General features: G+C 32.1%; 3 protein-coding genes across 8 annotated transcripts; all 3 read left to right on the top strand.

Moving 5' to 3' along the window:
• Positions 1–127: 127 nt before the first annotated feature.
• Positions 128–10,955, top strand: LOC106757671 (E3 ubiquitin-protein ligase UPL7). Of its 5 annotated transcripts, none has more exons than XM_014640409.2 (15): positions 130–312; positions 447–581; positions 1,866–2,106; positions 2,356–2,945; positions 3,712–4,674; positions 4,764–5,098; positions 5,844–6,122; positions 6,226–6,478; positions 6,952–7,122; positions 7,217–7,309; positions 7,628–7,735; positions 8,707–8,823; positions 9,336–9,425; positions 10,017–10,110; positions 10,551–10,955. In XM_014640409.2, exons 1-14 carry the CDS (start codon positions 289–291, stop codon positions 10,098–10,100), a joined length of 3,483 nt encoding a protein of 1,160 aa, XP_014495895.1. In that variant the 5' UTR covers positions 130–288; the 3' UTR covers positions 10,101–10,110; positions 10,551–10,955. The 5 variants fall into 5 exon arrangements, 4 of the variants coding, with proteins under 4 accessions (XP_014495895.1, XP_014495894.1, XP_014495896.1 ...); XM_014640408.2 differs by having other exon boundaries at positions 10,017–10,113; XM_014640410.2 differs by having other exon boundaries at positions 131–312; positions 459–581; positions 10,017–10,113.
• A 1,816-nt stretch (positions 10,956–12,771) lies between these two features.
• Positions 12,772–14,793, top strand: LOC106757335 (protein CHUP1, chloroplastic). 2 transcript variants are annotated; one of them, XM_014639979.2, is made up of 2 exons: positions 12,772–13,976; positions 14,144–14,793. In XM_014639979.2, the coding sequence occupies exons 1-2, from the start codon at positions 13,140–13,142 to the stop codon at positions 14,576–14,578; spliced, it is 1,272 nt and encodes a 423-aa protein (XP_014495465.1). In that variant the 5' UTR covers positions 12,772–13,139; the 3' UTR covers positions 14,579–14,793. The 2 variants fall into 2 exon arrangements, with proteins under 2 accessions (XP_014495465.1, XP_014495464.1); XM_014639978.2 differs by having other exon boundaries at positions 14,129–14,793.
• Positions 14,794–22,543: 7,750 nt separating this feature from the next.
• Positions 22,544–25,007, top strand: LOC106757280 (wall-associated receptor kinase-like 20). The gene has a single exon (XM_014639917.2). It carries the CDS (start codon positions 22,717–22,719, stop codon positions 24,607–24,609), a length of 1,893 nt encoding a protein of 630 aa, XP_014495403.1. The 5' UTR covers positions 22,544–22,716; the 3' UTR covers positions 24,610–25,007.
• Positions 25,008–25,583: the final 576 nt, after the last annotated feature.

The following is a 25,583-nucleotide window of genomic DNA, read 5'->3' as shown; positions in this document are numbered from 1 at the left end:
ATAATAATAATACACATACTCAATTATTATGCTTGCATTTTTTTATATAAAATATAAAATTAATTATTTTTCAATAAATATAAGGGACGGTAATCAGTTTTCACAAATCACAAAATAAAAGAAAATCAGCGGTCAACTTGTGGGACGATAAAACTTAAAACATACTTCTCCGTGTTTGGTATTGTTTTTTTGACAGCGAAATTAACTTAAAAATAAAGCAACGAAAAAGAGGGCGATGGAGAAGGGAAACGGAATTGAGAATCGTTGCTAACTCCGCAAGTGATTTCCATGGACGCACCTCGTAAGCAGCAGGTAGGTACTCACTCGCTCTTCTTACCTGCAATCAATCAATCTCGTTCCTGAATTTGGCATGAATACTGCGCTCGATTTGCCTCCGCGATCAATTACTCAAGTAATTAAATTTTGATCATTTTCTGATTATGGAGCTTGTTGTTAAGGTGTCGCTGAGAGGAGCAAGTGCGAAGGAGATAACGCGAGACGCTCTTCTTCAGAAGGTCACTCAGGAAAGAGAACTTCGCAATTATGCAAAACGAGCTGCTGCTGCTGCTCTCTTCATTCAGGTTCTTTCAATTTCTTTCATTTTAAAAGTTAACACGCCACTTGGGCGCTGGAATACGGTAAATTCTAAACATTATGTGGCACTACAAGCTCATAGCATGCGTAAACTTAATTTATCACTGAGCTCAAGGACAATTTACCTTCATCAGTGATTTCAAATTCGAAACCTAGGTAACTAGTGATATTAAATATTCGGAGGGAGAACTTTACTGCATGAAATGGTCTTTCTCTCATTCAAACAAGATTGTCTTATGCAGAGGATACATATGACTTATACAAAAGTCATGTAAAATTAGTATGAATAAAAATATTATGCAAAGGGAGAGAATTCGTGTTTTAAATTAGTATGGGTCATTGTAGACATGATAAAATGCTAAAATCCATCTATTGTGCTGAATTTTATAGCGATGTGAAATTATAGAAAAAAAAAAAAACTAGAAGTAATCAAAGTGTTAATGCAATGCCTAAACACTAATATGGGTTTGACACGTTATGATTACACGAGAAGAGAAAATTGAGAGAGAAAAGAAAACTCCAAGGTTTAGAAAAAAAAATGAATCTGTAAACCTATTATTCTTCTCTTTTTGACATAGCTGTAGTTTCTCATATTTGTAGATGAGCGAGCCTCAACTGTAAGTTAGAAATCTGGTAAAGGAGTAAAAGTAATCAATCGTATAGCAACTGTATGTGACAACTGTCTTTCACAACAGAAAACTATTAGGCGAGTATAGGGGGAGGAATGATATAATCTGAGTGATATACTCTATTACAACATGACTAACATTTAGAAGTTTCCATGTTTCTTAATGAACCTCGGTCCAGTTGAAAAATTGTAGCTTGATGTGATCTCTTGGCCATGAGTTCTGGTTGTGGAAACACCCTATATGCTCAGAACTTGCGTACATCTTACTTTACCTAGACATCAGAATGGAGTCAGTGTTGTGACTGTCAATTTTTTTGTTTTTGAGCTGTTGTTCATTCAGTGTCATTTCTTGACTGCTTATGGAAGCAATGGGTTACAAAGTGAAATGCAATATTTAATCTCCAAATTTTCTTAGGATATTTCTTGATACTTTTTTAGACTATGCTTGGTATTACTTTTGTTCCAAACATGAAGTCGATGAACTTAGAGTCATTGAAGGCAAAAGTTTGTACACTTGAGGCCTACTTTGCTGTAAACACAAATTAGAAAGTTGGAACTGCAATTTGTTAGTACATTATAGTTTTCATTTGTACCTTCTGTTGGATCAAAGTGGAGAAATAAGGGCTATTTTTAATGTTAACAGAGAGTGTGGAGGCGCTTCAAGGTCACAAAGGCAATTTCTCTGCAACTTCAGCAAGAGTGGGAGATAGCAGTGAATCATTATACTGGTGTAATGACAGCAGATTGGATTTCAAACAATTTGTTGAGACCATTTCTGTTCTTTATTACCCTTATCTCCACTCAACGTCAGAAGGTCAACTGCAAGAGAATAGATTCTATCAAACTGTGCTTTACCGTCATATTGGAAAGCCTGAAATCTTCTGGTATATCCTCTTATTTGGATGTTATTTTATTGGATTTGAAGTTGACTTTTCGATTATACAAGTCAGTTTATTTTAGTTACATGACGAGATTATATGAAATAATGAATGCAAAGATACTTTTTGTTGTGCTGTTTTTCTTAGTTTTGAGACTTCAAAAGGGCTGTCCCCCCACCGTCCTTGCTTCTCATTTTTCCTTTTGTTTAATATAATTAATACATTACTAAGGGGTCTATTTTTTTCTTTGGTTAGATTCAAAGCTGAACTTTTGCTTTTTGGCAATTGGTACAACTGAAGAAAGAAGAATATGGAGATACCAGGCACGCAAGCTGACTTTTCTTAGTTTTGTTATTCTTTCAGAGTTCAGTAAACACCCTTCCGGGGCCCAAGATATTACTGTTGTTACATCTCTCGCCATGCGTATTCTTGTAATGTTAACTGATATGAAAGGATGGAAAGGAATAACAAATGACAACCACTTTGATGCAGATTTAGCAGTGAAAGATTTAATTCAGTTCATGGGCAGTGATAAAAGTGGTTGTTATGTGTCTATTGGCAGATATATTAGTGCATTAGAAAATCCTTCTTCCCAGTCAAAGATCATCACCCCGGCAGATGGAAATTTTTTCATTACTGCAAGTGTAATAACTTTAGCTGTACGGCCGTTTTATCTGATAAACTATGATGCAGAAGTGCCTCATACGCTGGATTTCAACCATGCTGCTGAGCAGTATATTCTTTATCTGCTGACCATACCTTGGCTAGTGCAACATCTCCCCCTTATTCTTCTACCAGCTTTAAAGCACAAATCTATTTTGTTTCCATGCTTCCAGACTCTATTGGTAAGCATCATTATTAAAGTAGAATATTTTCACCTGCTAAATTATTAGTCTGCTGTTTTATTTCAATGGCAACTTGGCCTCTTTAATTGTTCTTTATTCTCTTTGAATATTTACTTTCTTCTTCTTTTTCAAGACAGTGACAGATCATGTAAATTTAATGATATTTATAATTTAATTAAATTAGTGCCAACTTTCAAACACTGAGTTAATGATTGGGCGGGCACATTGGACTTCTTTATGCATACATATTGTTTGATGTTGTAGTTGTATGCTTGCAAAATCAAAGATGAACGTTGCTTTAAAGCTAATTTTTGTATTAGTATCATCATTTAGTATTGCAATTATGATGATGCAAATAATTGTTCTGCTCTTATTTTTAAATATTCCTTCTAATCATTTTTCACTATTTATATCCTGTAATATATAGATACAATATTTCTAACTGAAAACACTGCATATTTTTCTATGGAAGTGAAAAAATAATCATTGAAAGATGAATTTTTCACCCTTAGTTATCTAATAACTTGTTTTTGCGTAAATACATATTTTATGTTATTGATGGTGAAGAGAAAAACCTCCATGATATATATTTAGTCGTGACAGATGGAATTAAAAATAGTGAGCCTTAATTGAATTATTAGATTTTGAACTTTTCTCTTGAATATGCCTTCCATTGGCTTTTAACTCAAGTCAATAAGATCATATGACTTCATAATTTAGAATTTAAACATATCAGAACTGATCAAACTCTGACAGGCAATGACAGATTTTGAAAGAGAAAGTTTTGATGGAGATGTCAGAGTTCGTGAAATCAGAGATTGCTGTCTCTTTCAAGGCTATTCCACCAGTTGGTTGGGCCCTTGCTAACATTATCTGCTTAGCAACAATGAATGAGAATGAATCCTTCAATGAAGGTTTAGACCATGGATTGTATGTCCATGTTGTTATTACTCTATCAGAGGCTCTGCTGTCTTGTCTTGATAATATTGGATGGGTCAGAAAGAAAAAGAAAGCCCTTCAAACTGATGAAAGTTCAATACACCCAGTTGATGCAGTTCAGCACGAGGGTGAAGCGACCAATGAATCCTTAATATTGTCATACATGGATCAATTTAGGCCTGTTTGTCAGCAGTGGCATCTCAAAATTCTTTTGGCATCAATTAATAGAGATTCCATAAACAAGGCTGAGACTGTGCCATCAAGTAGCCTAGAATGTCTGGGAAATCTAGAATTGTGTGATGTTGCACTTTTTTATTCTAATGTACTTAGGATATTTTCAGTCTTGAGTCCAATTCGTGGCTCATTATCAGTTCTCAACACGCTATCATTCACTCCTGGATTTCTTGTGAGATTGTGGAGTGTACTGGAGGGTTCCTTTTTTTCAGGAGACAAACATAATTTTGATAATTACATAAGTGAAAAAAGCAAACATAAAGCCTTTGAGAAGATGCAAAAACAAGTCAGTAAAGATGGGCCTAATAAGTGGGTCAATGTACTTCATAAATTTGCAGGTAGGTCACGAGCAGCAACAGATTGCACTGACTTTAATAGCAGTCACACTGAGCCTAGCAGACCAAATGACGATTCATCAGATATATGGGACATAGAACCTATGAGGAATGGGCCGCAAGGCATTCCAAAGGATATGTTTGCTATGCTTCATCTTTTCTGTGCGACCTATTCTCACCTGCTTTTAGTTCTTGATGACATAGAGTTCTATGAGAAACAGGTAACTGATCTGTTGCTCCTTATCCCTGTTCTTCTTCTATCAATTAATTCACATTTTCAAACTAACTTTTTGCAATATAATGTTTCTAGGTTCCATTCCAAATAGAGCAGCAAAGAAAAATTGCATCTATGCTCAATACATTGGTTTATAATGGCTTGTCCCATGTTGGTGGTCATCATAACAAGTCCCTAATGGATTGTGCTATCAGATGCTTACATTTACTGTATGAAAGGGATTGCAGGCACCCATTTTGTCCTCCTGATTTGTGGCTTTCTCCTGCTAGAAAAAGCCGGCCACCAATTGCTGTTGCTGCCAGAACTCATGAAGTTTTAGCAGCCAACCTGATACATGATGATTCATCAGCTTCACTGAGTGTTGGTTCTGCTGTCACTATTGTTCCTCACGTTTTCCCTTTTGAGGAGAGGTAACTAATTCCATGACCATTAAGAAGACTGATAAACATTTTATCTAATTATGCTGTTCTGTTCTTTATGTCTTATGACATTTTAGTTGTTGCATTGTATTGATTCCTTTGAAGGATAAGTTATAAGTGAAGAGCTAGATGATCTGTGTCGTAGCCAAAATGAATCGATTTATTAAATTTTATCACATGAGCAGAAATTATAAGTTATATAAAAAGATGATCTTAATTTGGTTGTCGAGTCACTGAGCTTGTATAGACTAAATTAAGATTTCAAGGTACATTCATATATTATTTTTTGTTCCTTCTAGTGTTGGCTGGTCAAATGAAATATCTTTAAACAGAGTACACTGTAGAAGATTACTGATATTATCACTTTCTCTTTCAAACTATCTTAAATTTGATATGTTCATGAAAATCATTTTGAAATAATACCCATTTATACTATGAAGTAATGAACATTGTATTACATGAGTGGTTGTATTTATGTATGAATTATACACTATATGATAAACATTAGAAAGACATAAGTAAAGAAAATAAGTAGGAATACACTATTGTTAATGACAGTATTGATCAATATGATGGAGTTGGATTTTTTTTAAAGAAAAGTAGAGTAATTGAGTTCAGATGGAATATTTAATTGCAACTTGTCATCAAAATCATGACATTTATTGAGCTTAAGACATTATATGGTCTACTATCGATTATAGAAGGAACTCAATCATCTGTTTAAACACTGCTATAGAGTTGAGATGTTTCGTGAATTCATCAAGATGGATAAAGCAGCTCGAAAAATGGCCGGTGAAATTTCTGAACCTGGTTCACGAGCCATTGAGATAGTAGTACGTCGGGGTCATATTGTTGAAGATGGATTTCGGCAATTAAATTCCCTTGGGTCAAGGTTGAAGTCATCCATCCATGTATCATTTGTTAGTGAATGTGGTCTTCTTGAGGCTGGCCTGGACTATGGTGGGTTATCTAAAGAGTTTCTGACTGACTTATCAAAAGCAGCATTTGCTCCTGAGTAAGTTTGACAAAATATTTCAAACTTTCTCGATTCTATTTCTTGGTTATTGCATCTTTAAGAATTGACTTTGTAAACTGACACCTAGTCCTTTTTGTCTTAGATATGGACTATTTTCCCAAACCTCAACTTCAGACAGGCTTCTAATTCCAACTGCTTCTGCCAGATATTTGGAGAATGGTCTTCAGATGATTGAATTCCTTGGACGAGTAGTCGGGAAAGCTCTATATGAAGGAATATTACTTGATTACTCTTTCTCCCATGTTTTTGTACAAAAGCTTTTGGGACGATATAGTTTTCTTGATGAATTATCAACACTTGATCCAGAGCTATACAGGAATCTTATGTATGTCAAGGTAAACCATGAGAAAAATCCATGATGTTTTGCATACCATTCATATAAACATTTTTTCAAAACTAATCAGGATTCAGGACATTCAAAACGATTCATTGGTTTATATTAGGATCCGTGTTTTCTGAATTTTGACTTAGTTTGCTGATGGCTTGACCCCTACAGTTTTTCTTCTTCTGTAGACAAGCCAGGTCCATTTGCAATCCTACGAAAAGCATAACTAATATTGTATACGAATATTGTTCAAAGAGTCCATGTCTTTTTCTGGTTAGGTGTAGTAATGGATGTTATATAACTCTACAATAACACTATTATTCATGACGTCCTTAAAACTTCATTAATGTTCTTCATACTGCATTTTATTGTATGATTGTTTTTAAAATTTAGCTTGAGTTTGTTTGACTTTGGTGGATACTGTGTATTTGTGTTCTGGCATTTTGCCATTCTACTGGAAGGTTCACATACTCATTCATGCAGAATTATGACGGTGATATCACGGAGCTCTGTCTTGATTTCACAGTTACTGAAGAATCATTGGGTAAAAGGTATGTGGTTGAACTTAAGTCTGGTGGCAAAGATATTTCTGTAACGAATGAGAACAAGATGCAGTACATGCATGCAATGGCAGACTACAAACTCAACCAACAGGTTTTACCATTGTTTACTGTAGTATAATGCAGGTTATCACTTCTGTATTCTCTGTTGTATCGTGGATATATATTTGACCATGTTGAAATTACAGATGTTGCCCTTTTCAAATGCGTTTTATAGAGGGTTAACTGATCTTATATGTCCATCCTGGTTGAAGTTATTCAATGCTAGTGAATTTAATCAGGTATCTTCTCTTTCTTAGTGTGTTGAAATGGTTTTCTTTTGCAAATTTACTCTTTCTGCTTCTTTCTCGTACAAAGGGCACCAGGACATTTTTGTGACAGAATTCTGCATTTAGTGTTATTGTCCGCTGTATCAGTATTGAAGTAGCTATTTAATTTGTTCAAATGAATATAATAAGAGAAAGATACTCTATTAGAGTCCCCAAATCTAGAGTCATTTATTCACCAACTACACCCAATGTGAAAAACATTTAATAGTAAAAATACATTTTAGTCAGTTAATTTTACCAGCAAGATTTCTTAGCTATATAGGAATGCAGTTGCTTTCAGGTGGCAATTATGATATTGATGTTGATGATCTGAAAAATAACACTCGATATACTGGTGGTTACAATGAGGGAAGCCGGACAATCAAGATATTTTGGGAGGTATTGTCATCTCAATAAGTGCGTTTTTTTTAAAATTTTTTTATAGATGTGATCATTGAGATAATATAATAAAAGTGAATGGTTGGATTGATTAAATTTGCATTGTGTAGAAAGTTATTAAAAGTGTAATTTGACTAAGTATTACACCTTGTGTACTTGGATCCTAACCCAAATATGTACAGTTCTCATGAATATTCGTCCAGTTGTTTTTGTATTAAAACTATCCATGCAAAGCAAATTATTTAAGCTGATGATATTGCTTCTGTTCTGCTTTATTTACTAGTATCAACCCCAATTTTATGCATGGTGATCATATATAAGTAATACGTGGAAAATTTTGCAGACTTTTTCTGCTGATTTTGCTTGTAAGAATTAATGATTTGTTGTAAAAAGTTGCGTCCTTTATTATATTATTTTCAATAAAATGGGGTAAATTGGACTTGACATGGTAGTAATTCCATTCCACGGATGGCTCTGTCAAAAATAGTTATGGGACTTTAGGGCATTAGTTTTTACTTCGAGAAGAGGGTAGAACTACTAAAAACTTACAGGAAAAGATAATTTCATTTTTCATTTCAAAACAAACAATCAAATATTTCTTCTAGAATGCAAACAGGTCAGATACATACAATGATACAATGGCTGTGTTACTATATAGATGTTTTGATAAGAGTCAAAATTATTTCTTCATATTTTCTGTTGTTTAAGATCGGTAGGTTATAGATGAAGTAAATCCTAAAATACGAAGTTAAAAAATCTGGGGTCTTTCACTCCTCTGTTCCTCTCCTAGAAAGGGCTATTAGGTTTCATTTTTTTGGTTGAACTATAGGTCCTCTCTTTCTCGACACGTGATTTTTGAGCATTTTTCTCACCTTCATGAATTATATTTAAGAGTTAATTCATATTATTTGTGTAGATGCTAATTTTAAGTTATCTTTATTCATTTTCTGTTTTCTGCCTATTGTGTACAGGTGATTAAAGGATTTGAACCTCAAGAGCGTTGTCTGCTTCTTAAATTTGTCACCAGTTGTTCTCGTGCTCCATTACTCGGGTTCAAATACTTGCAGCCACCACTAACCATCCACAAGGTATGTTCTTAATCTTTTATGTTTGATGGACATTCAAAACCATTTATACTAAGTCTTCTCTGTTCCCATTCTGTTCTGTTCTTTAATGATTAAGATATATTTGAAGTTTTTCTGTTGCTCACGCAGAGTATATTAAGTTCTATTCTTTAATGATTAAGATATATTTGAAGTTTTTCTGTTGCTCACGCAGAGTATATTAAGCACAACAATTGAGTTAGGAAGCAAAACGTCTTGAACTCTTCTAATCAGTTATCTATAATAATTTGTTGCTCTCGATGCTACAAATGAAGAAGCTTTCCATTAGATATTCAGTGCTTTAAGTGCTTGCTATGAGATACTCAAGCCTTCATCTTGTCACCTGCCTTTTTTTTCTAGGATTTCTGTTATTCTTTTTCCCTCCTATGCAACATCAAGATCCAGTTATTAGATGAAACCATAAAAATGATGCATTTTTTTAATGATAAAACGTCTTGATTTCATTGATTAGCACTCATGTCTATTTGTTTACACAGGTTGTTTGTGATGTTCCTCTTTGGGCAACAATTGGAGGACAGGATGTAGATCGGCTTCCATCAGCTTCAACCTGCTACAATACACTTAAGGTACTACTAATATAATATAGTAACAGAGAAACACATTCCTAACTTTGTGCTTAGGAGGAGTAGTTTAGCATGATAGATTTCTAAATTCCCAAGTTTTTTTTTTTTTTATTATTATTTTTTTTTTTCTATTATTATGTTAAATCTATGAAATATTGAGGGAAATCCTTGACACAACAGTAAAGTTTTGCCTTGGTTAGTTTTTAAATCGCTTCTATGCTTTGTGCAATGAGGGAAGGCTACATATAATTACCCTCCCTCGGTGCATTTGTGAAGTGAGGAGCTTCCAGCACAGGGGTCTGTAGGTTTTATGAATAATATTTGGGGTTTGGCATGCTTGAAAGTCAAGATCTTTATGTTGTTTATGAGTACGCATCACAATCTTGAGTTTTTCATAATCTCATATTTCAAAATATCGTATAAATAGGTTTCTTAGCAATAAGTGCGGAAATTTGTATGTCCACTAACTAACCATGCCCATTTAGTGTGGAGTCACTTAAGACAAAATTGTTGGCATTTTCAGGCAATCTCTCGTCAATTTGTCATACTTCTGAATTATTTATGCTTTTATTTTCTATTTCTCAATGATTACAGCTTCCGACATACAAACGGCCAGGCACCTTGAGAGCAAAGCTTCTATATGCTATAAGTTCAAATGCCGGATTTGAACTTTCTTGATCTGCTTCAGGTGGTCAGTATTTTTATGTTGTATATAATGAAATCGTACCAATTTCTGTTGCACCTACTTTGATAAGTGTGGCAAGATCAGGGCATGTTTCTGTGTTTCTGTTTACCAGTCCTTTATTTGCTAGTATTTTTGGTTGTGCCATTTTTTGTATTAAGGATAAACAATGTTCTTATGTCTTTATTTCACTCAATGAAAAAGTCAATGGAAGTGGGCAGGTAATATTGGTGTCAAACATTTTTCTGAAGGAACTAACATTCAATTTAAAGGCCACTTTAGAAATAAGCCAAATGAGAGATGATTGTTTTCTAAAATAACGTCATTGGATTTCGGATTTCTAGTTTGAGTGTGACTGAGAATCATACATACACATCGGGGAGATTTAATTTATTGATACTCAACTACCTTAGACGGTCTTGTTAATCCCATGCATTCTTCTGCAGTTTAATTCATATTCAAGGAATTTGAGAGCCCTCAATTGAATATTTGTTCATACGACTTTTTGTGTCCTTTTTCTGGCACATGCCATTGTTGGTGAACTGGTGATCACATCCCAAAGAGGTTAGCATATATAAATTACCAAAGATGCTGTTTCAGTTTATGCTAAAGGAAAAGGCATCTGATTTGGTGTGGAAAGAGATTGGTTGCTTCCAGAGACTTAATAATGACTGCGGGCAACACAGCCAGTTGGTGCAGATGTTACTCCAATCTTCCATTATCCCCGTGCAAGGAGTTTCTTGTACGCTCATGTTGGAAACCCTGTTATTAGATTTATTTGAATCAAATGTTTAAGTGAGAATAATCATAATCATGCAATTGAAGTATATATAGTTATAAGTTTTTTATTACTAAAATAGTATATATATAAAATCAATTTAATCTGTAACAAGGAGAGGAGAGTCGTGTTCTTATAAGTCACATAATTAATAGCTTAGCACTCAAGATGTATTAAGTAACTGATACTGATGTAAAATAAAATAACCAATAAAATACACATTAACAAAATAACATTTTTTGTTTAGAAAAACAGACGAACTCTTTAAAGCTTAAAAAAGATTTGTTTCTTTCTTCTTTATATAAGGATGAAATATGGTTCTTTAAAGTGGGTTTATCCTAAACTACGAAGCTTCTAATTTTACGGGATTAAGAATTTTTTTACTCACTGAGTACTTTCATCCTGTGATTCACTAATTCTAAAGATTTAATTCTGTCCTCTAAAAGTGGGGCTTTGTTTAGGATTATTGAACACCACAATAAATTAACTGTCAAACATTAAATATTAGCAAAAACAAAAAAAGAATGTATCTGAGTGTAGATTTTCAAAATCAAGTCAGCTTAAGAAAAGAAAATAAAATTATTATTATCATAATTATAAAATTAAAATAATTTTTGTAATTTTATTGTAAATTGTATTTGTTTATTTTATATGAAGTTTTATAAATAAAAGAATGGTTAAGCTTAAAAAATATTCAAATTAAAAAAGATTAAATTTAAAAAAAATCACATAAAAAACAAAATTGATAAAATAATTATTTTAATTTAACAAATATTGACTTAAAGAATAAAATTAAAAATAAATATAGATACGATGAAACTTTTTATATTTAAAGTATAAATTAGAAATATTTAACATTTTTTTATCAACACGTCACTTTCTTTCTTTCAAAATTTTGACTCTAACCTTTTTTTATTAAGAACATTAAGTTCTATAAAAAAAAGTTATAAATGATTGAGAATCTCAGTAACTTCATAATATTTAACCAAGTTTTTTAAAACTATTTATCAAAAGAATAGAAAATTAAAAAAAAAAAAAAAGGTTTCCTAAACTTTTCAGATTTTGAAGCATCGACATTAAAAACATAACTAATTTTTTTAAAAGCTTTATAAGCGAATAAAAAAAAGTCAAAGTTAAAGATTTTTCTTAGTCTCTGTTTTAATAAATACGGTTTCAAGTTTATTGAAATGAAGAAAATACGAAAACTAGGTATTTAAACGAAACAAAGTTAACTATATATATATATTTCATTTGAAAACAATTTTTTGGATATTCAGAAGCCTAAACTAATTTTTTTAAGTCTATTTTATGATAAAATTGATCTCAGATCATTTAGTGAAGTACATGGTCAACTATAATTTTTTCATAAAGTTTAAGTTAAAAGATTCACGAGTTTGTATTCTATAGTTTTTTTTGGCATGATCTCTTTTATTCTGGAACATTTTCCAAAATTAAAGTAGAAAGAATAATATCAAACTTGGCAATGGAGAACGCACTAACACAAGAATAAAATAAAATCAATAGTTAGTATATAAAAAAAAAAATATACATAGATAAAAATACAACAAAAAGTAAAAGTAGGATTATTCCTTTCCTTACTCTCCCTGCCTCAAAAAAGTAAGATGATGTAAAAGAAGGATGAATGAAAAAAATTAATTTTCCTAAACTTTTTAAAAGACTAAAAATTAATTATATTAAATCGAGAAACTTACAAATATATTTAAGTTTTATAGTCACTTAATTAGTATCATCACCCATAAACCCTAATCCCGAGACACAAAATCATCATACTTACTACATTTGATCTAATAATGAAATCCAAATAATTTATACAAAGTCTTGATTCCAACCTGATTATGTGAAATCACACCATTCAAGGAATAATTTTTCACAGCGAAATGGAGTTCATTTTCCCTGTAAATGCTCAAGCTTTAGAAATGTGAAAACTATACCCTCACAGCATGGTTTACCGTAGAAGGAAAGAAGCCAAAATTTTTGTTAATTCAGAAAAGAATTAGATTCCAAAGAGGAAGAAGAAGGTAGTTGACAGCATTTGGTGGCGTAGAAGGCCTCCAGGGGAAGTCAAAAAGCTATATCATTGTGCTTCTTCCTCTAAAAGGAAACCATCTTTCAAATCTTTGCTAACGCGACGCACAACAAGAATCAAATCAATATATTTAGTGTCTTCCATTGTGTTTTTGATCAAAATAAAAGTCTAACCAAATCTCTGAAATTATACTTGTCTCTGTTCTTCAGAATGGAAAACTCAACATCAAAGCATGAGGTCCTGAAGCCAGTGATCCTCAAAGCAGGTGTTCCTTTGGCTGTGTCTTTTGCTGGTTTTGTCTATGCTTGGTTCGTGGCAAAGAAAAGCCTCTCTAAAACCTCTTCTTTATCACCAAATGGAGCAAGTTCCCATGAAAGCGATTCCCATCACGACCCTTCATATGAAGAAAGTTGTCATAGCCATAGCCTCTCTTGTATGGAAGATGAAGGAAATAGTACAACTTTGGATGAAAGTGTTGTTGCTGAAAGTTTTCTGATCCCTGACATCCCATGTTTAGAAGAGGAGATTAATGGCTTAAGAAGCAGGATTGAGGGTATGCAAATGAAAGAGTTGGCCTTGCGTTTGCAGTTTGATCGTTATTGTGGGTTGAAAGAGCAAGAAATGGTGGTTGGGGAGATCAAAAACATGTTGTCACTTGAGACTGCTCGAGTTGACTTCTTGGATAGGGAGATTTCATCGGTGGAGACACAGAATAGGAGGTTGGAGAGTTTTGCTGCTCAATATCTCAGAGTTGTAGAACAGATTGAGCGTTTGAAATCTGAGAATAGAATGCTTCGGAGGAAATTTCAGAAGCTAACGAGGAAATCAAAGGCACAAACCCGCGTGGCCAAGGAGCAGGCTTTGAAGATAAAAATGGAAGAAGAAGAAATCTTGAGAAGCCGTGATGCCTTGGAAACAAAAGTTGATGTCATAGGTAAATTAGAGGATAAAATGGAAGAGCTGAAGAGGGATTTGGATCAATTGCAGAATGAAAAGAATGAACTTCTGAAGAAGCTTGACACAGCAGAAAAATCACATGCTTCAAGGGTAAGCAATGCATAAAACCCATCATTTACTGGTTCAAACCTAGAAGGCTTCTCAGATCAATAATCAAAATAATAGTAGTGTTACTAAAAAGATAACTATTTTAGTTGTTAATTGTTTCTTTGAAGGGAGAGTTTATAAGGATACAATATAAGGTTTTCCATTTGCAGATTGAAGGTGGAGATGTAAGTAGGGAAGAGTACAAACAGGTTGTGGATGAACTAGAGCAGATGAAGAAAGAACGAGCAGATGAAGCAAAAGAACTGATTTACTTGCGGTGGACCAATGCCTGTTTAAGGCATGATCTAAAGAGGCCTCATGAACAACAACAGGATCAAGATAAAATCCATTCAGAATTGGAATTTGGAAGAAATGATGTGGTCATCCATTATGACTCAGAGCACGAACTACACAGCGATCCTTCCTTTGATGAACATCGTGGTGGCCATGATCACAGTGACAGTGGTTCTTCAAAAAGGACAAAGTTGCTTGAAAGGCTCAAGAGATGGGTGGAAGGCAGTGAAAAGGCTAGAGTTAGGCATTCTGTTTCCAAAGGGACAGAAGAAAATGTAGTTCCTAGAAGGAAATCATGTTCTAGTGCTTGAGCCAAGTTACTACTATGTGCTATAGCTGTTACCAAGAAGCTTCCCAGTTTGGCACAGAAGCAGTCACTCTGAACACTAGCTAGCTCCTTCCTCCTTCAGTTTGAAACATATATCTACCACAATGTTATCTACCATTAACATATCTCATCAAATTTGAAGGTGTTTATCTATTTACATTGTAAATAGGTATTCAGCATAGTGTAACACCAGCTACATGTACAAGTAACAACCCACCCATAATAGGTTTAAATGTAAGATACAGTCGTATAATCCTCATGACATTTGTTTTCACTTATTAACCATGATTTAGTCTTAATTCTAACTTATATGAGATCTCCAACCAAAGAATAATGTTTAAGGTTTAAGATGATTTAGTATTATAACCATGTTTGTTTCTTTTAGATGTTTCTAAAAGTTGATTCATTTGGCCTTTCATGAAGTGTCATTTTTTTTTAATTTTAAAATACTCGTTACTACTTAATACTAAACATTATCGGAAGATAAAACTTTGTCTCCCATAAAATGCAGACTTTAGTTTGCAAACTACAGTTCAACTAATATACATATCTTTACAATGCAGGTAAAAAAACTGATTCAACGGTGAATATATATATATATATATATATATATATATATATATATATAAGTGTATATATATACATAATATAAGTACAATCAAAATTAAGTATATTTTTAATTTCTCAAATATTATATATCATTTCTTATCTCTCCTTTACGAACATATGTTAAGTATAATTCCTGTATTTTATATCAAATTCTCAGGATGATTAATTCTTATCTTATTATTCTTTTATCAAGTTCTTATCACACTTTTTTTTTTATCTTACTATATGATATTTTAAAAACTAAAGAAGACTTTAAATAATCTTAAGTTTCAAGAAAAATATAAACATTTTTTTACCAAAAATTATTTTGTCGATCAATATATAATTCTTTCACTCGTTAAACATCAACTCAATATTAAGTAGGAGACAAATTGTATAAGTTCACACAAGTAAAAATGAGAAAAATATCCACAAATGAAAATTTATACTAATGGTAAAAATTATATAATATTCTCTTTTGTTGTAAGAAATAAAAAAACAAATATTAAAATCTCTAAATGAAACTAATATTCTTTCTTGGAATTTTCTCTCCAACATACAAGGGAAAGGAGAAAGAGATGTTAAGGAACCATGGTCTATTTATATAAGAACACATCAAGGCTCCATAGAAGTTTCCACAAATGTGAAACTTTTGTCCTTCACAATTTTGATTAAACTAATCAAATATCCATGTATCCACATAGTACTTTGTCATCCATGTTGTTTATTTTCAAATGCTAACCACCTTGATTGTCAATAAATCTATTAACCACTTTCACTATTTGTGTAATATCTAGTTTTGTAAACATCATAATATTCATAAGGCTACACACCCTCGATGCACAGTATACTCTTTTCATCCTCTTCGCTTTACTGATAGGACTCATATTTAAGGATAATATACAACTGATAGAAAATAGGATAAATATTGGCTTGCAATCTTGCATGTTAAAGCACTACAAGATCTTCGATAAGTATTTCTTCCGAGAAAGCCAAATCTTCCTATCTTTTGTATCTCGATGAATTTGCATCCCTAAAATCTTATTTGTTGGTCCTGAGTCTTTCTTATCAAACTTCTCAGCCAACTATGCCTTCAATTTCTGATTCAAACTTTGTTGAGACTTACCACAAATATGTCACCCACATATAAAAAGAATATGATAAAATCATTTTCACCAAACCTATTGTAATAAGCACAATGGTCTAAACTTTGTTTGTTGTAACCAAGGCTAGTGAAGGAATCAAATTTTCTTGTACGAACACCTAGACGTCTAATTTAAACGATACAAAGATTTGTTCAACGTGAAAACCAACTTTTCTTATTCTTTAAAGCCTTTTGGTTGAAGCATCAATTGCATCCCTACTAATACTAATCTTGCGGGTAGTGGGACCCCACAGGCGATACTTCTTCACATTGCTAGCATAGTCTAAGCACTTAAATTCTTTTTCTAGTTTAAAGCTTTACTCGTGTTTTTGATTCCTTGAATACAAGTAAATTTGACTTCCTCTTGATAAGGTACATCACAATCTCTTGAAATAATCATTAATTGACACAAAATATTGTCACTCCTAGGGATAATTTCAATAATTTTCTCATATTATAATGAATCAAGTCTAATATGTATTTGCTTTAGTAATTCTAGCCAACTTCAATCTATGTTGTTTACTTATTACACTGTGGTCGCAAAAAGGTAAATCAATCTTCTCAGATAAAAACAATATATCAAAATGGACTACCCAACTTGATCTTGTATGACTTATTATAACTTAAACATTTAATAATTCGACAACCAATTGAAAACAAATGTATAATTTTATATACGACATACTAATATTTACAAAATTAAAAATAAAAATTATGAAGGTGTAAATATTTTGTAAAAAATTATGGAATTAAGCGAAAATACAATAAAAGATAGCTATAAGTAAAAAGACGACGCCCTAGCCCCTGATGGCCACCAATTCCTAAAAAATAGACATTTGTAAGTGAACATTGTTTATCACATTATCTTAGGCACTAAATTTGACTCTTAACATGCATAAAACCATTGTTTATAAATTGTCTTTTTCTTACTACTATAATATTAAGTAGAGTGTCCACGATAAGCTATGCTTATAAAAAATACTTAATTGTACTTTTACTTATTGTAATCTTCTCATTTTAAGTTGACTTATTTTAAGTTGACTTATTTTAAGTTTATAATATTTTTAGCTGGGACTAGATATCAATACCAGAAGCAAACTATATGTCGAGTTTAGAGTTGCACTAATTAATTATTTATTATTTTTACTTCTATATTTATATATAAAGGAAATTTTTATTCTTAGTGTCTATTTTTTTTATCCGTGTTACTATTTTATTCAAATTTAGCTTATTTTTTAAATATAATTTTTTAAATTAAATAAATAAAATTATCTACCCAATAAATAAAAATATCTACAAAATAAATAAAAAATTATTTATATTTATTTTTATAATAATAATTTCATTATTTTTATTATCAAATAAAAATAAACACGCATAGTCACATGTGTTTTCATTAATAATATTTAATAAAAACAACAACGTGAAATTATCTAAAATTTCATCACACCAATATAAATTTACTACATAATATTATAATAGAATGCCATATAATTTTTATATTAAAATTAAATGTCAAATAAATAGATAAACCAAAATTACATTGTTATAATAATAGAGGCTAAATTAAAAAATTAGAAATAAATTCAAGATAATTGAAAATATTAAAAATACAAGTAAACTTATATATGAAAAGAGAAAAATAAGCAGTTTTTGTAGACAAATTAATTAAAAATGAAAACATTAAAACAACTTTAATACAAACATTCATAACATATTTACACATATTTGAATTGTTTTGTTGGGCGTAAACGGTATATCCTCTACTTTTTGTTTTTTGACAGAGGTATGTTGTGAGATAAAAATTAACCCTTCAAAATACGAAAATTAATTGTTTTTGTTTATAATAAGATAATTAATTTTTTTAATATCTAAATTAACTTCTAATTAATTAGGAAAAACTTCGTTTAATAATATTTTTTTAACAATTTTTTCCCAAAGCATACGTAACAGTTTGTGATTGGTCCGTTTTAAATATTTTTTAAAAATAAATTCAAATAGATCAATAAATTGATGACGCGTGTCCTGTTCGTTGTAAAAAATGTTGTCAAAAAGTGTTGTTAAAATATCATTACCCAATTAATTAATGTGTAAGATTTTTATACCAGCGGGAAAGCTAACTGATATTCTTTTCGTCTAGATATAGATAGTAATTCTTCTTCTTCCTGTATAAAATGATTGTAAATTTTATGGTGCAAGAGGATGATAAGTGTGTTTACTTTTTCTTACTGAGATAGAAATAAACTATATATAATGTGTGTAGTGTTTTTTGTTATGCAGAATCTTTTCTCCCACTTTGTACATGAAAAAACACTAAGAATATCTTCATTATATTGCGTGACAGCCAACAGCAAAAGGACATCATTTACCATTTGTGAACTATATTACCAGGTTAGCTATTTCTTTTCTACTGATGTGAGAGTTCATGTCAACTCCATTTTCACCGTTCTCAAGTATAGCAGTATAATTGTTAATTTGAACCTTCAACTTCAATTCACATGGCGATATTATAATGGTTTAATATTAATGTGGTTGCGCATGCATATATGATCAATGTGTCTTGCATTTTGATATAATTACTCATACTGCAATAAGTATAATGGTCTTGCATTTTGATATATTTAAATTACTATAATTTCTCCACTATGATCGCTTGTGTAAAAGAAAGAGAAACACTGAAAGAATTGAGTACATGCCAAAAACCTTTTCACTTTGCACCTTATAAAGAGAGTGTATATATGGCTACGAAAGTTTGATGCCATTCATGACCACCATTTTTATGACATTTGTTCCTTTTCTGATTGCGTGTCCAAAATTCTATGATTGCGTCCATCAGAGTTCAAGCTGGATGATGGAGATGTTGTCCATGGAAACGCCCACACTCAATTTAAGTTAGGAAAGACTATTGTAACATAAATGCATATAAGTCTAAGGATTTTTTATATCAGCAAATAAGTGAAATCAATGACCTTTTTAAGGAAAATCAACGAGAGGCTTCTTGACTTTGATTAGGTTAGGATTCATAAGGAAAGATAAGGATGATAGGATTTTCTAGAGCAGGAAAGAATATACTTTTATCATGCAATACAATTTTTGAGGTTCACCAAGACTCATATCGATTGTTCGATTCTTTTTATTTCAAAGCAAGGTTCGATCTTTTAATTTACAAAAGGATTGTGATATGAACCACACCGACATAACACAAAAAAAAAAAAAAAAAAACGATACACATCAAGCAAAAGAAAGAATAAGAATCCAAGCTTTAACAACTTAACTTCCACGAACAAAAGAGATTGATTTTATATTACTTTTTATATCCGTTAAAGGTATAATTGGTATATAAAAATTTGTCCAAATCCTTCCAAAATTTCAAAAGTTTACCTTATTTGACTAAATCCGTCTCATTATAACTTAAACTTTTTGTAAGTGGTATATTAAAAATGTCAAGTAATGAATAAAACAATAACAAAAGGTTTTCGGACTAAATTGATGAGCTCGGTCAGATTTTATCGAGGTTAACAAAGATGACGTTAAGCTTAGTTAGATACTGTTGATTTCGACAAAACATTGTTGGTCCAAATTGGTTGTCTTCATTCATTTGCACAAGTGTTAACCATTTTCTTACAAAAACTGCACTGTTCAAATTCGAGTCCACGAAATGAAGACCAGACATCCTCGAACAATAGTAACATACAAAACCAAGATCTCTCCACTAGATTTAATGCTCTTGAGGCCAAATATTCCAATTTAGTGAACAAAGTATTAACAACAACAAGCTCAACAAATCTAACTAGGTAAGCAATTTTTAGTAGCACACAAAGCAGCTCCAACAACACAATCAATAAACTAAATAGATCCAAAAGTACCAAGGACCCTATACCCTATTCATGATTACGCGCCTCCTTGCTCGAACATTGTTTCCTATCAATGACGAGGGTGTTGAGGCGCAAGAAAAGGAGACCCATGCATGCTCATGGTAGTAAGTGCAGAGGAGAAATGACAAGTAGACGAGCCTCATCGTGAGAAGAAGAACTCACACTAGCAAAGGTAGTCGCTGACGTCAGCATCACAGTGGCGACCTCCTAGTGTCGTGGTTGCACGAAGGTGGCTTGATTAGGAAAAAAAGGATTCACGATTGAAATGCGTGGTTCTGCTTAAGGATTTCAAAAGTTGAAAGGTTTAAGTATAGGTTTTTGTTTATAAATAAATAAAAAATATAAGAAACTATTTTCTAAATTGGTTATAATTAAAATTGGTATTGAAAATTTTTTTATTTATTATAAAAACATAATTGATATAGAATTTTTTTTAATTTATTACAAATATATTATTGCATCCATTTTCTATGCCGATTAAAATTAGAATTGATAAATGTTTTTATTTATCACAAAAATCACCTATCCACTTTTTATATTGATTATAACTATCACCAGTATAAAAAAGTATTATCTGTGCCATTTTTTATACTTGATAAATTATAATCAATATAAAAAATATATTTTAAATTATTGTAAGACTAACTTAATTTCACAACAAAATATAATAATTATATTTTAACTTTAAAGAAAATTGTCCTTTCACGATAAAAAAAAAGAGTTCATATTAAAGATTTTACATAAAATAAGTTTCAAGTATATAGGGAGACATAAGTCCCATCTTATAAATCTCTCTTCTTTGTAAAGTTTGATTAAATTTAATTTTTTTTAAGATGATATTGGAATCACCCAAAACTTATTCTAACAAATTTTATTCAACATTAATTCTAACATAAAAAAATATTATATAAATAAACCATCATAATCTATATTAAATTTTGGATAACATATAATTAAAAGAACTAAAAGATGGATCGAGTTTGATTCGGTTTTAAATGTTTTAGAGATTTGTAAAAAAAGTTACTTATAATTTTAATGCCGAGTTGTTTAAAATTGAAAAAAAAAATCATTTACATAATTTTCTTTACTTTTAAATAAGATACGTTTATAAAAATTATCAAAATAATATTTTTATTCATAATAATTAACTTTTTTTTTTCTTGGGCAAATATTGTATAGACAAATTTTAAAAAAATTACCTAAATGATAACTCGTGTAATTTCCGTATAATTTTATATAAAGAAGTGATGCATTCACAAAAACAATTCCAGAGACAAATGTGAAAAGTTGAAGTTGAGTACCCTCACACAATTTTAATGTGTGGTAATAGATTACTACAAGTTATAGTCTACTCTATAATGTTAATTTATTATATCATCAGTGTAATTAATTATTCGAGGATGTAATTCCCAATCTTGGATAAATCTAAAAGTTGTTCTTAATCTCACAACAAAAGTCATCATAAAAAACATCTTCATTTCATCAATAATTTTTACATCTTTGTATTCATAATTTTTTACTATTATTAATTTAGTCTTCTACCTTGTATTTTACGATATTCTACCTACATTATTATTAATATAAACTAGAAATCATTTAATCAACGGTTAAAATATGTCTTCTATAGCAAACTCTCGTAGGATAATCGATTACTAATATCTGTAATCAATTAAAATAGTGTTTTACCATTAAATGCTTGGTAATTGATTACACCGAAGATGTAATCAATTATAAGTTGTAGTCATGTAATTGAAGCTGTATGCACAACTTCAACTTTTCCATTTGTTAGACTTGAAGGCGTCTTGAAGATATACACGGGATTCCACAACTTGCCTATTAATATTTTTAAAATTTGTCCATACGTAACATGGCATGTCCATTTAGGTAAAAGAAAAATTAACTCTCCATATAAATATGCTTGAGAATTATGAAAAAGATGATGATATTATAAAAATATGCTTGAGAATTATGAAAAAGATGATGATATTATGACAAACTATATGTTATCATTTTATTAGTCTATTTGAATTTATGTTTTAAAAATGTTTAAAATGAACTAATCATAACTGTATTATCAAAAAGTTATTAAAAAATTATTGTTAAAAGAATTTTTTTTTTATGAAAAAATTTCTTTTAATAGTTTTCAAAATATCACGATCCAAGAATCATGGAAACAATTTTTTTAACAATTCTTTTTTGACAATGCATACGTGAGAGTTTATAATTAATCCATTTCAAATATTTTTTTTAAAATAAATTCAAACATACTAATAAAATGGTGAGAGTGTTGTGTTCTAAAAAAATTGTTAAAAATATTTGTTTAAATATGAGCTTCCGAGAATTATACAGTTGGCGAAGGTGGACCTAAGGTGTAGGATGGGCTAGAATAGTATTCGTTGTGGTAGATTCTTGCAGCCACTTTTTTCTGCAGTAACTGGGTGCACCCTTTATATTTATTGATCGTGTATCTTTCAGTTCATAAGATGTTTCTTCCCTAATAATTCCCCATGCAACATGAGACCCTGCTTCCATTGTTGCTATTCTTATACCTTTCTATTTCTTTTCATTCTCCTTCTCCATCACACTGCTTCACAGAACACTTGCCCAAACTGTGGCTCTATGCAAGTTCCATATCCTTTGAGCACACATCCAAGTTGTGGTGATCCATACTACAAGCTTCGTTGTGATTCCCACTCTCAAAAGCTTTACTTCGACACCCTCAATGGAAGTTCCTATCTCCTTCTCCGAATCATGCCTTCAATCCAACGCATGGTGGTGGAGCCATCACCTTGGTTAGCAGGTTCCTGTGTTACACAAGACATGCCCAGAAGCAACGGTATATGGTTGAACCAGTCACTTCCTTTCAATATAACTTCATCCAATACAGTGTTCCTCCTTAATTGCTCCCCACGCCTCTTGGTTTCTCCTCTCAACTGCACTTATTCTAGTGTTTGCCATCGTTACTTAGAGAGTTCAGGTCATGTTGACACAAAACGAGCGCTTGATTGTGCAAGCGGTCTTCACCCTTGCTGCACTTTTCTAGCCGGTGGGATACCTTCAGCTTACAGGATCAGGCTTCATGAGTCTGGCTGCAAAGCATTCAGAAGCATCCTTCATTTGAACCAGGACAAGCCTCCTAATCAGTGGGAGGAAGGGCTTGAAATTCAATGGGCTCTTCCACCTGAACCAGTGTGCAAGACACAAAAGGATTGCTCTGGAGACTCTACGTGTTCCCCTTCTGGTAGAAGTGGTTTATTTCGCTGTCTTTGTAATGGGGGACACCGTTGGGACCCTTTTGTCACAACGTGTGTGAGTGTGAAGTATGAGAGAAAACCCAAATGGAAAACCAGCTTGGTGGTTTCAATAGGGGCTGTTGTTACCTTTTTCTCTCTCGTTGTGGTTCTGACCATCATCTCAAAGTCCCGCAAAATCTCAACCTATAGAGATAATAAAGCGAAGGAAAGAGAAGACAAACTGAAATCAAGTGCTGGGGATAAGCCTTGTAGGATGTTTCAATTGAAAGAGGTGAAGAAAGCAACAAATGGTTTTTCCCAACAGAGGTTCTTGGGAAGTGGTGGCTTTGGGGAAGTTTACAAAGGTGAGCTACAAGATGGAACATTAGTGGCAGTGAAGAAAGCTAGAGTGGGAAACCTGAAAAGCACCCAACAAGTGCTTAATGAGGTTGCAATACTCTCTCAAGTCAATCACAAGAACTTGGTCAGGCTCTTGGGGTGCTGTGTGGAATCTGAGCTACCATTTATGATCTACGACTATATCTCAAACGGGACACTCTACGACCATCTTCATGGCAAGTATTGTTCCAACTTTCTAAACTGGAAAACGAGGCTCAAGGTTGCTTTTCAAACTGCAGAGGCATTGGCCTACCTGCATTCGGCTGCACACACTCCAATCTACCACAGAGATGTTAAGTCAACAAACATACTATTGGATGATGATTTCAATGCCAAGGTATCAGATTTTGGACTCTCCAGATTGGCTAGCCCAGGACTAAGTCACGTTTCAACATGTGCTCAGGGAACGTTGGGGTACTTGGATCCTGAATACTACCGCAACTATCAGTTAACAGATAAAAGTGATGTTTATAGTTATGGGGTTGTGTTGCTAGAGCTTTTGACTTCACAAAAAGCGATTGACTTCAGTCGTGATGAAGATGATGTGAACCTGGCAATTCATGTGAACCAACGTGCGAGCAATGGTACAATCATGGAATTGGTGGATCAAAGGCTTCTTTCGATAGAGAGCTCGGGAGATAAAATGTTGACAAGCATAAAAGTGTTCTTGGAGCTTGCACTTGAATGTCTGAGAGAGAAGAAAGCTGAAAGGCCAAGTATGAAGGATATTGTTCAAAAGCTACTATGCATAATTAGGATTGAAGAAGGAGAGTGAAATAGTAGGTACACGTGTGGTTTGTGTTTGATTATAAATGAAGTGTGTAGTAGATATATAGTATTTAATTATTATTAGTATCTGTATTGATAGAAAAAGAAGGTAGTGGCAATGATAGTGATTAGCCCACTGAGAAAGGAAGTAAAGTGATTCCAAAGGATTTGATTGGGTTGGGAAGAACTGGGAAAAATTAAAAAGCACTTTTAAGTGGGATAAGTCAAAAGCAATGTGATTAGTTCCTCTTATGTTTGATTTTGCATTATTCTCCAAACTTTACAGACTTCTTCTTCCTTGCAATATGGGAAAGTAATCATCACAAAAAATTTAGCAGGTCTTGGTAATGGCAACACTAGATTCGTAGTAGCCAAGTAATTATGCAAATTCCACATCCTAGGTCCACGCGCAGCCACCACTACGCTATTCTTCTATATATCCATTAACAACCAAACCCATATCATTAAGCATTAAACCTGTTTTTTATGTGAATAATCCCATTTCATTATATAAATCTTTTGGAGTAAACTTTCATCAAGAGAACAAAAATTACTCTTTTAAAATGATATTTCTTAATTTGGGTCCTCCAGTTGCATGCCACTAACTTTAACCTAAATCATTTCAACTTTGAGAAAAGAAAAAACCTTTTATATTGGAAAGTTGAAAAGAAAACGAAAATTGTAAATTGAATTATTACTTAAGCGTGACCATAAACTGATGTCTAGTACAGAAAGACACGTGCAGACAAACTAAGGAAGCATGCATGCAGATAGTAATATTTTCTATGTATGTCTAGCACATCTAATGATTAACACAGTTTATTTATATTTTCTCTATCCAAATTTTGATAATTATTGCCTAAACACCTATGTTACAATATTAAAACAGATTAAAATATGCACATGGGTGTCGTTTCAGTCACCAATGTAGAAACTGCAAAATATTATGCAAATTCAACTTCGAAAAAGAAAAAAGAAAAA

The sequence above is a fragment of the Vigna radiata genome, chromosome 3 (assembly GCF_000741045.1).
Source record: "Vigna radiata var. radiata cultivar VC1973A chromosome 3, Vradiata_ver6, whole genome shotgun sequence".
NCBI lineage: Eukaryota > Viridiplantae > Streptophyta > Magnoliopsida > Fabales > Fabaceae > Vigna > Vigna radiata.
This window is presented reverse-complemented; position numbering and strand designations above follow the sequence as displayed.

Bases quoted from the DNA above. Each gene is read 5' to 3' on its own strand.
- LOC106757671 (XM_014640409.2), top strand. From the start codon at position 289: ATGGACGCACCTCGTAAGCAGCAG. The intron at 6,123-6,225 runs GTAAGTTTGACA...TTTTTGTCTTAG, and splicing joins AAAGCAGCATTTGCTCCTGA to ATATGGACTATTTTCCCAAA. The intron at 6,479-6,951 runs GTAAACCATGAG...TCATTCATGCAG, and splicing joins GGAATCTTATGTATGTCAAG to AATTATGACGGTGATATCAC.
- LOC106757335 (XM_014639978.2), top strand. From the start codon at position 13,140: ATGGAAAACTCAACATCAAAGCATGAGGTCCTGAAGCCAGTGATCCTC. The intron at 13,977-14,128 runs GTAAGCAATGCA...ATACAATATAAG, and splicing joins AAAAATCACATGCTTCAAGG to GTTTTCCATTTGCAGATTGA.
- LOC106757280 (XM_014639917.2), top strand. From the start codon at position 22,717: ATGAGACCCTGCTTCCATTGTTGCTATTCTTATACCTTTCTATTTCTT.